The sequence below is a fragment of the Pieris brassicae genome, chromosome 11 (assembly GCF_905147105.1).
Source record: "Pieris brassicae chromosome 11, ilPieBrab1.1, whole genome shotgun sequence".
In the NCBI taxonomy this organism is placed as follows: domain Eukaryota; kingdom Metazoa; phylum Arthropoda; class Insecta; order Lepidoptera; family Pieridae; genus Pieris; species Pieris brassicae.
In genome coordinates, this window is record NC_059675.1 from 6,598,524 (window position 1) to 6,612,219 (window position 13,696).

The 13,696-nt window shown below is 31.1% G+C and overlaps 3 protein-coding genes across 15 annotated transcripts in view; 1 reads left to right on the forward strand and 2 right to left on the reverse strand.

Annotated features, from left to right (window-relative positions):
• The window catches only part of LOC123716472 (zinc finger protein 423 homolog), a 53,536-nt gene extending 52,673 nt beyond the window's left edge, over positions 1–863 (reverse strand). The window contains exon 1 of the mRNA XM_045672236.1: positions 824–863. Within this exon, the coding sequence (XP_045528192.1) occupies positions 824–863 (40 nt within the window). The remainder of the gene's footprint in view (positions 1–823) is intronic.
• A 1,245-nt stretch (positions 864–2,108) lies between these two features.
• Positions 2,109–6,222, forward strand: LOC123716312 (F-box/LRR-repeat protein 20-like). The gene is made up of 3 exons (XM_045671998.1): positions 2,109–2,295; positions 2,609–4,342; positions 4,454–6,222. The coding sequence occupies exons 1-3, from the start codon at positions 2,278–2,280 to the stop codon at positions 4,700–4,702; spliced, it is 2,001 nt and encodes a 666-aa protein (XP_045527954.1). The 5' UTR covers positions 2,109–2,277; the 3' UTR covers positions 4,703–6,222.
• A 551-nt stretch (positions 6,223–6,773) lies between these two features.
• On the reverse strand, positions 6,774–13,579 carry LOC123716310 (heat shock factor protein). 13 transcript variants are annotated; one of them, XM_045671985.1, is made up of 11 exons: positions 13,348–13,579; positions 12,441–12,899; positions 12,162–12,359; positions 11,871–12,069; positions 11,154–11,733; positions 10,952–11,017; positions 10,636–10,741; positions 8,914–8,985; positions 8,728–8,797; positions 8,021–8,098; positions 6,774–7,198 (listed from the first exon to the last, which is right to left on the reverse strand). In XM_045671985.1, the coding sequence occupies exons 1-11, from the start codon at positions 13,450–13,452 to the stop codon at positions 7,029–7,031; spliced, it is 2,103 nt and encodes a 700-aa protein (XP_045527941.1). In that variant the 5' UTR covers positions 13,453–13,579; the 3' UTR covers positions 6,774–7,028. The 13 variants fall into 13 exon arrangements, with proteins under 13 accessions (XP_045527941.1, XP_045527940.1, XP_045527944.1 ...); XM_045671984.1 differs by having other exon boundaries at positions 12,429–12,899; XM_045671988.1 differs by lacking the exon at positions 10,952–11,017.
• Positions 13,580–13,696: the final 117 nt, after the last annotated feature.

Below are 13,696 nucleotides of genomic sequence, written 5' to 3' on the forward strand. Positions count from 1 at the left end.
ATCGTTCAAACACGTAGATTTTTTGTTTCTTTTATAAATTAAATCACTAGACATGGCAGACAAAGGCGATGAATTCATTATTATAAATATTACTGTCAATCGATGATTTTTGTGCATTTAAATTTAAAATTTCAATTCAAAAAGGATATATAGTGCTTGAATTGCTTAAACGTATTTGGATAGCTCGCATCAAACAGATCAATTGTTTTTTGCGCTAAAAAATGCGCTGTTTATGGGCTAAAAAAGTATCAACAGTTTATATACATTTTTAGTTAATTATCAACTCCATGAAAGTTGTAGTAAGTGCTTAGTGCATACTTGGACAAAATTAAACAATCTTCCGATGTGTGTGTGCCAAACCGCGACGCATGCCAGTCTCGTCGCTGATAAAACGTTGATATTAGGGCGCTACAGCCGCAGCACAGCCTGTCCATCACCCGCCACTTTAGACCTTCCGGTGACGTGCTCGTTAATTTTTAGCCAGTTGCCGTTGGTAAACGCTACAGCCTAAATGACAATGACGTATTTCTACACTTCTTTACGCTGGGCCGTTTAATTACCTTTGCAGTACAACGCAAAGGTAATTACAACGCGGTTACATGAGTTAGAACTAAGGAATGGGTACCATGAAATTATAAGGAAACACGGCAACTTGTATTTAATTATAGATTTAATTTCGTTTAAAAACTGTATTTATGAAGACACGAGCTTATTTAAGGTATTTTCTAATATTATTATATTATAGCTAATAACTAATGGGAGCACGAAGTTAAATTATAATAAAAAAGGGGTCGAGGATTGGTGGTAGTAATTTGGTACTTACGTTTAAGAGACCTCGGTTTTGCCTGCTTTCGCCTGGACATCTCAAAATTATGTTTATTACTTTTTAAATCACTATCGTTGTTTCCCTGCAATGTTCCCACATCTAAACCTCAGTTTAGTACATTTACATTCATTTTTACCGTTACACAACTTTGGAAACATATGAAAGTTTTTCGGAATAAGTACGCATGCTTTTCTCGTGAAAATTTCACTAGAAAACACAGCTTTCACCCCGCCAACTCTGTGCTTACTGGCGCCCAACAAGTGGCAATAACAATATTATTTCCTGCCGCGCAAACTCACATAAGTCGGAGATATCCGTATGTTTCTTGCACCCATTGCCTGAGTAAGGGTGAATTTGGAGGCATCGTTGTAAACAACATTTGAAATGGAGTTAGTGTAATTAAACTTTAGACTATTTAGTTAAACTACTACGAACATACAAATACCATAATATTTTTATTTTCGAAAATTTAACCTTTTCAAGAGTCGAGAATATAAATTTTATATGCAATGTTGGTACATACATATACCTATTTCGAAAGAAAAGTATTTTTATCTACTAACATAATCACTTTTTTAGAATATTGGCGATGACCTATTTTGTATCGTTTTCCAATAAACAGATATGGTTACTTAATAAAAGTACATAATATTATTTCTACTAGTAATCTTATTATATTATTTTTATTATTAGGTACAAAAAAAATTCTTAGATCAATGCATGGGCACATTAAAAAATATAGATTACGTATATAGATATATAACACCATTAAAAATAGCTTAGACATGATAATATGACTGCAAGCGATTTAATTTTTGTGAAATAAATTGTTTTTAATTCGAAAAGACAGAACTTTCGATCCTAAAGACGTAATAGCCAGTTTTCCAAAAAATAATTATTCCGAACCACCCTCTATTAACTACAAGCAGCTATAAAATACCCTTAAGCCAAGTCTTATTTTCGGTCACTAATTCACATGTTATTCTAACGTTCCACTTGACAAAATAATATATATTTATTAGCCCATAAGGTTTTCTTTCAATCCGATACTTTTTATTTTATTTTATGGCAATAGTTTTGACTTTATGCCAGTTTTAAGTAAAAGGTTGGGAAACTACACGTCAGAAAAAATAAACAAAGACATCAAAACTAAACAAAGGGATAAGCTAGTAATCCGATACTTCAAGACAATTATCGTAATTGTTGAATATATATTATAGTCTGTGCAATCAATACCAGCTTATAGTCATAGTAGAACTCCGTCCAGCTGTCACAACATTAATATTTCAACTGACGTTCGGACTTATTGTTCAGTCCTATGACTTTACAATCATCAAGATTCCGATGTTAAATTTAAATTATAAAATTATATAGTGACAACAAAACAAGCATCATAAGGTTGTATAACAACATGTTTAAGGCAAGTTTAAGTTTTCCGTATAAAGTTTAAAATGGAATTACCATACGAGGTAAGTACCTGCTTGAGTTTCCTTCCGCATTGCAAAGTGATTTTTCTTTGTTCGCCTATATTATTTTCACGTGATTTTTTACCACCTTGATACCTACTATCTCTTGACGTATCATAATCGAGATCTTCCTGCTTGAGATAAAAAAAATAGAAAACGAAAGACTTCATTTGTTGTTCTAATTAATATAAAATTGCAATTAGAACGTCCAAATCGCAATGAACAATTTTAATGTTTTATAATTTATATTAATTATAATTAATAATAATATAAATTATAAATCTCTTGATAATCTTAATCGTTGGTTTTTCAACAGGTACTAGTGTACATATTTAAGTATTTACCAAAATCTGACCGAAAACCTGCAAGTGAAACATGTCGATCTTGGTACTTGGCAGCTAATGATTATAGTTTCCTAAAAAATAAAACTGTGGTACTATATAAAGCAGATTTAAATGATGAAGTTTCTCCACTTCAAATCTTTGAAGACTCTGATATTATTTATGACAACTTTTTATTTTGTGAAGTTGAATTGTCTAATAAATTAAACAGCTTTTGGGATAGAAATGGTGTGAACATAAGATGCCTAACACTACAAAACTGTGATATAAGAGAAAAAGTTTTTGTTTATATTTTACAAAAATGTACAAACTTAGAGATTCTTAATATTGAAAACTGTAAAGACTTGTTTATGTCCGGGTGCCTATTAGAAGGCAAAACTGAAGGTCTACTCACAACAAGTCTAAAGAAATTGAAATGTTTAAGTTTGGCAGGAAACCAATACCTTACAGATGCATTATTCAGTCGGTTTGTTGAGACAGCTCCTGAATTAGAAGAACTTAATTTATCAGGATGCTCACTGCAATTTCATTTGGGTCTTGTTAAAAGATTCTATCCCCTGGGATCTAATATATATGATAATCCATCCGAAAGTGTCTTAACATTTTACTTTGTACATCAGTTTTTAACAGCAAGAGCTAAGAATATAAAAAGACTTTTGTTTTCTAAGACATTAATTGATGGTGTAGCTCTTAAATCACTAGCAGAAACAGAACACCTAAAATTGCAATATCTTCAAGTGCACTCTTGTGATCAACTTACTAATGTTGGCATATCTTCACTATCAAACTATCAGCATTGCTTAAGAGAGCTCGATATTGGACTCTGCACTAGAGTAACTGATCAGTCTTTAGTGTATATTTGTAGTAATTTAGTACATCTAGAATGCTTAAACATTCAAAGATGTAGAGCTGTTACAGATTTAGGAGTAGCTGAATTACAGAAACTAAAGAAGCTAAAGCAACTTAATATATCCCAATGTGACCTCATCAGCAAAGAAGGTATAGAGAAAGGTATCTGTTCATATGAAAATAATATTTTGGAACAGTTAGATATAAATTCTCTTAACTTGGAACAGAGTGGTTTGATTATGATTTCTGAAAAGTTGCCCAATCTTCGTATGCTAGATATCAGCTATTGTTTCAATGCGGTGACAGACACTTCAATCCAAGTTATTTTCAAGAATCAAATATATTTGCACACTTTAAAGTTAAGTCACTGTGATAAAGTATCGGATGCTGGCCTTACGGGTATGGGTAAAGTGGAAACAGAAGGGCAAAAAGATGGTAATATAACATCAAGTTATGATGGCTCCATGACAAGCAACAAGATCTATCTTGGCTCGAGGGCTGAAGAAGAAATTGTGCGAGATGCCAAGCGGAAATATGAAGTCATGCTTTTGTGTGAAAAATTATCCATGGAATCATATAGTGGATATTCTTTGGCACGCTTTAGGAGTCTCAGAGAGTTAAATATGAGTGGCTGTAATAGAATAACAGATGTAAGTCTAACATATGCCTTTTCATTTAAAGAACTTGTATGTCTTAACCTAAGCCGATGCCAACAAATAACTCATGAAGGGATAATGTATCTAGTCAAAAACTGCCCTAGTATTGAATATTTTAACCTGACTGACTGTTATAACTTAAAAGATGATGCTGTAATTGAAATTGTCAGAGGGCTCAAGAGATTGAGGCACTTGGAATTAAGGGTATGTATTGCTAAAATAGATTTAAAAAAATCACTATTACTTAGAACTATGGTAATTAAATAATGTTTTATTTGTCAACTCAGTGTTACCACATTTTTTTTTTAATTACAGGGTTGCAATCAGTTAACAGACACTACAATTAAAGGGATTATCAGTAATTGCAAGAAGTTAACATTTCTTGATGTTCAGGGCTGTCGTAATATGTCGGCAGAACTAGTTTGTACGTTAGGAATGGAATTGCCAAACCTCCACACAGTACTTTTTTCAAAACCAGGTCCCTACATTGATGATGGGGTTAAAAATAGATCACCAGCACCAACTTTTTTACCTACCCTAATGCGTAAATTACGTATTCATTAGTTCAAAAATACACTGAATTCCACCTCTCAATTAAACAATTGTATGTGGTGCTAATAGTGGACTAATATATACATTTCTGAAAATTTTTGTCATAAAATTTGGCTAACTGTTTTTTTTTAATGTCTAAAGAGACAATTAAGCTGGCAAGCTGGCAATACAAATTAAACTAAATTTTGTGTAAATGTAAAAATATATGTGTTAAAAATATTAATATAATATGTATATAGATAAATAATTTGTTATAATATTCTTGTGGCAAGCACCAAGAAAACTTATACTCATATGATGAGAAAAAAAGTTAATTAGGTATATACTTAACTGTATTTCAGGACATAAATATAATAATTTAAAGGTATTAAAATAATTATTGTTAGGTACAATAAAATTCTCTCACATCAAACGAAATACAGCCACTGTTAAAAAGAACCAGATGAGTTCCCAGTATAACCTTATACAAGTACAACTTTTTGTCAGTAGTCAATATTTTGTACGTCAATTTAGAATTATCCTCTGCTAAATGTATCTTCGGTACTTCCATTTTCATTTGAGAGGTCACTTTCGCGTCAACAGTGTTAAAATTTTTAATAAATATTGGACAGACTAATAAAACCCAATATTTGTTTCATTACATTATATTTAAAAATAACTAACTTAATTTATGCCTATACATTTGTATATTATACCAACAGCGTATTTTGTTCATATCTCTTATTTATCTTAACATGAGATACAATTATTTTTAATTATGACAAAACAAGAAAAGTTGTTTTTGTATCTTCTGAAATGATTGTCTATCAAATTAACGAGATGGCGCTATGAAAGTAATTCGTACACAAATTATAAGCAATTTTTTGAAAATAAATCTGAGAAATTTGATTTATTTGGCTTACTAATTTTTTTTATATAATACTCATAAATATAATTTGATACATATAGTTATATACACGAAAATTACAAGATAACATAACCAAATTAATCCGGATGTAAACACCCAATAAACTCTTGAAAATTTTAACAATGGTTGCAAAGTAGAATTAAACATTCTTCTAATTATAGAACTTATATATAAGTAAAATCTTAGGGAATACAGCACTAACTAGCAGTTACACTGCCAGACATATTAGGTAAAAATTTATAAAACAACTGCCGTTACAAATCTATAATAGTACATAAATGCAAGTGATGTAAATTAAACGGAAAATGTACAAATTCCTTCCTTATACGTAATAATAAAAACATGAAATACTTTAGATCTGTATTTGTTGATTTATGTAAATGGCACGAAATGCTCAATAATGTCTCAATATTTGTTAAATACACATGTAGGCATAACTTACCCATGCCAAGTATTTTTCATATATGTAGGAAACAATAACTGTTGCAATAACAGATAGCGCCACTAACTTTTCAATAGACAACTTCTAGAAGATGTTGCTTATAACTATCTATTTCACAAATAAGATATAAATTTCGTGCGTTCAAACGTTCTTATTTCGATTATAATTCATGCGGTTTCTAAATCGCCAATAAAAAAATTACAACATCGATACAAAATTTGAAAAACTTTAGATAAACTCCACATTTCATATTGGATGTATAAAAATAATTGTTTTCTTTAAGGCCCCCAGCAGAAATTTTAAAAAATTGTACTGTAATGCCTAGTACTATATCTACAAAAATCTATGCTAAATTAACAGTATGGTATTTACATCTAATAATCGGCACACGAATCTGAATAATACATTCACTCAAAAAAAATAACTTAGCTGAGAATATTTCGCATCGATAACCTATGAATATTCGTATTTTGTAAATGAACATGACGTGCCCAGTCTATAAACTCTCAATGGTGACGGTACGTATGTTATGCTTATGATTTTTTTGAATGATATTAAAGGCAATAGTGTTTCTATGTTTAGGATACATAAGTAGTTATTGTGTGTTGTTTTCTTCAGTACTTCGCGATCATATTGAATTTCGAATATTAATTATTAAACTAGTCCTAACTGTTTACATTGGATATTTTTCAACGCTTTCCCATAGAAGGTAATGATAAATAAAAATGACGAGACTTTCTTACACTGTATATACATAGGGTTATATTAGGGAGGTGTAACATTATAGCACAGTATTTCAGGGCGGCTTTAACAATAGCCTCCTTTGTATAAATTGAGAGTACGAGATGATGTTTCTGTTAACAGTGCCTTCAACTTATCTGACACAATGGTCCAACCTTTTACGTTCGAAGACAGATGGCGTTCGAAAGCAAGCCAATCGCACTGGGCCAGATAAATTTTAGGTACTATAATAAGAACAACACGTGTATTCAGTGCTTCAAAACAAAAGATGGCGACCGAAGTTCGATTTGCGGTGTATTAAGGGTGGATCTACTCGGGCTCGGTGGCATGGAATTATTATCTGCATCCAAATCTGGTATTGAAATGTCTTCAAAGTCTGGAATATTCCCTGTATACGAGATTAACTGATTCCCTTCAGCTGAAAGTTGCCCAAGAAAAAGATTAGTATGTTATTTGTTCGAGTACTACACTATTCAACAGTCTACATTAACCTAGTATAGAGAGTGCAAAGACAATACTCATCGATATCGTGTCTAATACGTTGATACAAAACCATAATATAAATATCCAAGCGTAAATAGACCTCTATTGCCATAAAAACGTACACTAGAAGTTTTCTCAATAAGATAAAAATGTTTTATTCTTTTGGAGAAGGTTTAAGTTCACTCTGACTAAATGCAAATATTGCATTAATTATGTAGACTCAAACAAGATTATCGACACTAGACTATAAATATGTCAAAATAAGCAATACTGTACACAAATAATAGCTTTCATATATGTATTTTGAAAAGCAAGCATTATTTACAAAATATAAATCTCTTAAGAATAACTTCCTTATTCATACAAACTAAAGCTCCGGCTTTGACGGAAAGAAACATAAGAATACCTTTGTTAACACAGTGCAATAAAATTGAGTTGATATAAATAGTCAAAAATGTACGCTTTAATTATTTTAAAAAATATAATTATTATTACTGTTGTATTATATACATAGATAAATACAAATATGTCTGTAAAAAAATGTAAAACGCTGTAATTTTACTAGATATCGATTTCACTACACACATAAAACCTTCCCCAAACATACCTTCGGCGCACATGCGTAAAAGCTAACTGAAGATAGCTTCAGCAGCCGAAATGTCATGCGTTTGGGCTTCATAAGCTTAATACTCTAATTACGTGCAAATAAACCACATACCTACGCGATCAAATAAAATTATATAATAATAATTACTACCATCATCCTCATTGAAAGGGCTCTGGACGCGAGTCTCGTCACAGGTTACATTCGAAATCTCACCTTTCATCTTCTTCGCTTTAATTAACAATTAAAACAATTAAAATCACCCCACGAAATCAACCTTTGAACTTATAACGGTTAATCAAAACGTAGTATGCTCAATAATATCTCTTATGGTACGTCTAGCCTATGTAACAAAAGGATGTGTACAGATAATAATCACACATGTTTAAGAAACCTAACTTATGTCTACAAAGTTCACCAAGAATTAACATCCGATATAGGATTATGCGGCGTCAGGTGTGATAATCTTGTGAGATGAAGTAGTTACTTTGCTGGTTGTGATGTTTCGCTGTTACCAATCAGCCAATCAAAATCAATCATCGGATACTGTTTGGATGTATCTACAATTTAACATAAAAACAACTGAAATAAACTAAACAATACTTTTGCCATCGAGTATAAGATTGTTGATCTGGAAAGTTCTGGACCTGTTATTGCAAAAGGTAGGCCACACCTATGAAGTCAATAATCGCTTTATACAAATTTAGATATGTTGACTTTTAACATATTTTGCATAATTAATCTACAATACTAGCTATCTACACTGTATATTAATTTTAGTGGTTACGATATGAAAACTAGGACTGTAATGAATGTTCGTATAAAAAATACACAGTCAAGTCACATACCGTCTAACTTACCATTGGTAGCTTTAGCTCGCTCATCGGCATTGTAAGACAAGCCGTAGAATGGGTCATCTGATCCAAACAACTGAAAAGTTAAAGTAAAACATTTTAATAATTCATAGTCCGTTTGCTTTACGATCTTTACAAAATTTATTACAGATCGTAAATGATAAATTAATATTGTTCAAAATCTGTTATTACATGTCCATTTTGTATGTGTTGATGCAAAGATGGGTTGAAAGACAGCGTTGTTTGCAAGCTTGTATCAGGAGTCTACGGACAATAGTACATACGTCACTTAAATGCTAATAAAATCGCCGTCGAAATCCTAGTTGTATTACACAAAAATATGCTATTTATATAACACTTATCAGTCTGGACCGATACAGGTCCTACTAATATCAGCCGTGAAGTTGGAAATATGGCTGCTCCTTCTGCCCCCTTAAAGTATCCTATATAAGACACCTAAAAGTTTTAGTTATACACATGGGATGCGGCCTTGCTATATTCCTGCAATAATTATTAAAAAGTGCAAGCTGCACAATTCAATATATAATCTTATTATAATTAAAAGCAAAACTGGAAAGTGTTCTGTTACTATAGTACACCTATATATATACTATATCGTATATAAAATTCAAAATGTCCGAAAAAGTTCAATAAAATAAAAGGTTACCACAGTTTGTGTGATCAAGGTGTTTTTAATATATATTTGTTTCTACGAAGCGTTTTGCCATTATATTCTAATCTCTTGTCCGTCTGACAGTGATAGTGATCCCAAATTTATATTTTAGTTTTCTCAATATCGCTATCGCTGGTGTCGCAACCTTGGAATCGCGGGAAACAATATCTCATTATTGGGATCGGTATCGCGGACGGTAAGGTTACGTAAGGGCCGAGCAAGTTTGGCACTTTTACTCGTCATCTTATATTCACCTTTTATTTATTAGGATCAATCCTAAAAATAACAGAAGCCCACTACTATTTTAATAAACGTAAATATGTTACAGTTGCATAAGGGGCCGTTCAAGTATTACGTAAACAGATTCACTGCAATTTATCCCCCTCTCCCTCTTATAAGCAAAAGTAAGCAAAGCTCTCAAAAATAATAGTATATAAACATATTAATTTTATATAGAAATCCCCGAATATGGTTTTCGTTTTCAAGCAGAGACAATGTGTGCGTAATATGTAAAAAAATAAATAAATAAAACCCTATATAGTGCTCACGTAATACTTGAACAGCCCCTATATTATTAGTAAATAAACGATACAAAGTATCTTAATGTTACAAATGATTAGCAACTTGCAGTATAAAAAATTAAACAGATACACTTATATGTGACTGATTAATAAATACCAAAATGACTAGATAATATTCTAAAATAAAATATATTTTATTTAAATAAATCAAAATCTAATTATGCATTGCACTGATTATATCGACGCAATCAATCCACACAAACATGATATTACTACTATCTATATCGATACGATAATTATATACAATCCAGTCGCGGGACAACAACAAGGGCAAGAGAGCGGTGTGAGGAAGTGGAGTGGTAGCTCGCACAAGGCTTCGCACGCGGCCCCTACACGTTAGGTGCAACGTGACTCGCGCCAGGAGTGCCAACATCACCGCGTAATACGTCACTGTTTACACCGGTACACGTTTGTGTGCGTTATGTCAGAACTCAGCATTCGCAAGCACACTTCATCTTGAAATAAAGGCGGCACATCGAAATTTTGTTGTGCAATTCATAAAGTATCGAACTCTTACTTAATACATCTTTGTATAAATTTACAACCTTTCAAACTAATGTATTGTTTCAAATACAAATATGTACATACATATATTTTCCTATATATACGTTAAAGTACATCAAGTAGAAATATAAATTAAATATTATACATAACACTTACCCCTAGCAATGTGTTGGTGTCAAATGAATAAGAATCACTCCTTAGGAGTTCTCGCAAAGATTCCAGATCCGTTTGCATCGAGTCTAAATGGTCATCAATATCATTCCTAAAAAAAAAAAAATATTTAAATGTTATATTTAATTAAGTATCAACAACATTTTTAACATATGTAAAACCTACCAAGCATTTTAAAGGACAGACTTTTATAAATACTTATTGAATTTAAACTTATTTTTTTATAATTTTGTACTAGTCTAAATAAATATTTATACTACAGCAACACATTTTCAAAAAATTAGCATCAGTTTTCACATACTTGTTTGAGTTTGATGCAAAAAGAGAATAATCCTCTCGATTTTGGTTGATGTTATCCCTCCTACACCTGAATATTGAAAATATTGATTGTAAATTTTGTTGACACACCACAAAAAATCAGTTGTTTACTCATTTTTTATTTTACTCCCTCAGACCATCATCATAATTAATAATGAACTAAAAAAAAAACTAAAAATACTCACATTGTTTGTAACTTATTTAAGTTTGGATTGTTATGTACTGTAGCCAAGGTCATGTTATTCCAATCAAAATCATCTTGAAGTTCAGTCTTTATATCAGCTAAATTAAAATTATTTGTATTATCTTTGGATTTCTTAGCTTTCTTCTCTGTACTACTTGGAACAGGATCAGCACTTTCCACCTTAATATTAATTCCTCCTAGCATCTTGTCTTTTGATGTAGACATAACTAAATCATTTCCATTAAGTTCATTGAAATTATTTATGTCATCAGTCCCGCCAGCTCCAGCATCACTTATAGAATCATCACTTGCAAATATTTCAGCAGGAAGCTTAAAATCAGCAGTTGGATTGATTGTATTATAATTGTTTAATGTTATGTTGTTTATATTCTTCGTATTGGACACATTTTTCTTGCAGGTTTTTGTTTTAGGTTTTGAAGTGCTTGGTACAGTAACAAAAATTTGTTCCATTGGAGATGCAGAAGAAATTGTAGGTGATGGTGAAGTTACAATTGGTTGAGTGTTGGGACTTCTTAACATGCCATTGGTACAATTGTTGGGATACCTTAGTCTTATTCCATCTAAATATGTTAAAAGCAGAAAAGGTAGAATGTATTCTTAACAAAACATGTTATATTATATATATATATATATATATATATATATATATATATATATATATATATATAGTTTATTGTACTATGTATTAAAATATCACCTGTTTCAGTATCTTCATCATCTTCCATTGTAACATGGTATTGAGTGGGTAATGTTGTACCATCAGAATTGCCAGAATTGATAATAGGTACAGATGATAAATTAACAGTTACAAAGCCAGTTGCATCTAAGGAGTCTTGTGAAGTATCATTATTTAGAATGTCGTCATGTGCTAATTCATGTATTGTTGGTCCATCTTCCTAAAATATCAAATAACATTTACAATTATAAAAATATGTTTTTTTATATTTAAAATTTATATATTTATACAGTATAACAATTAATAACAAACCAAATTATCCTCATTTATTTCTTCTAATAAGTTTTCTTTATCTAGTTTAATATTCTTAATTGTCCCTGGGTATGCATCATTGGCATTGTGTGCTGCACTATTTATCATTAATTGATAGGGTCTCTTTACACCTACATTGTTACCACTAGCAGCTGGTGCTCTAGCTGGCTGAACTAGTGACATTAAGAATTGAATCAACTGCAAATAAAATGAAGATTATGTACAATATTCTTAAGAAAATTAAAATTACAATTTATGATATGTTACCAATTGACTGACATTGTTTACAATTTGTTGTTGTTTTATATGTTTCTGTCTAAGTATGGCTACTTCTCTCCACAAAGCTTCATTCTCCTGTTTCATTGCACTAAATTTTGCATCTAGACTTTCCTGTTTTCCTTTCATTTGTTTAACATCAGCTAACACTTTATTCATAAGCTCTGGTTTAAAGATAATTTTTTCTCCACCTTCACTACTTGCAACAATTGATTTAGGATTTGCAATCTTTCTTTTAATGTGTTCAAGTAAATAAGCATGACCCCTCATAAAGCAAGGATGTGAAAACTCAATTTCATCTTTCTCATATCTCAGGCCCCCATTTTCAACAGATGTAATTTTATGAAAACCATACATATTTAGCTGTCGAATAAAGCTTGCCATATTATTGTGTTTATAGTATAAAGGTAGCAACTCCCGAGCAAAATCAGCTTGATTTTTTATAACAAAAGTCTTTCCTCCCTATAAAATGTTACATACTCATAAAATATATGAAATAATAAAAAATACATAATTCATATAATTATTATTGCCATATATTTCTTTAGTTTTAATAGCTATATATGAACAAGCAATTGTCTTTTAACACTTAATTATAAAATCAAATATGTATACAAAATTCTAGTTGTAATTTATTAAAGCTGGTGCAAATATATAAAGGATTGTGATCTTTTAGATAATTCTTGTTTATTTGCATTTCCAGTCCTTAAGCATGGTATAAAACGTGACACGAAACTATTTATTTATTTCATTCCCAATGACGTTGTTGTCGTCACCTGGTTGTCTTAAATAGAAAGGATGTACTTTTCAATAGCTACTATAAAAAATTTAAACAGTTTATTTTTCTTTCTAATTAATTAATGTTTATTATTACAGTTTTATTGTTTATTTACTACAGAAATATGCTTACAGGGCTCCACGATATCAGATGGTTGGTCTCTGAATCATTGACCAGTTTCCACAATTTACCCAAAAATGCTGGGACACTGGCTCCTATTTCTACTACAGAACGCATTTTGAATACTTGAAACTGAAAATAACAAAGTTTTTAAATGGAATTTTTTGTGTAAATTATTTATTTTTCTGAGATACGCATAACTATGCACGACTCGCCATTTAATACACTTAAAACTCACACATTGACAAAAAATCGTACCCAGTCTACAGATAACACAACTATCTGTCAATGTACAATTTACCATGGCTACCAACAAAAATATTTAAAAAAAATAAGGTTATTTTATTATATTGGCTCAAGC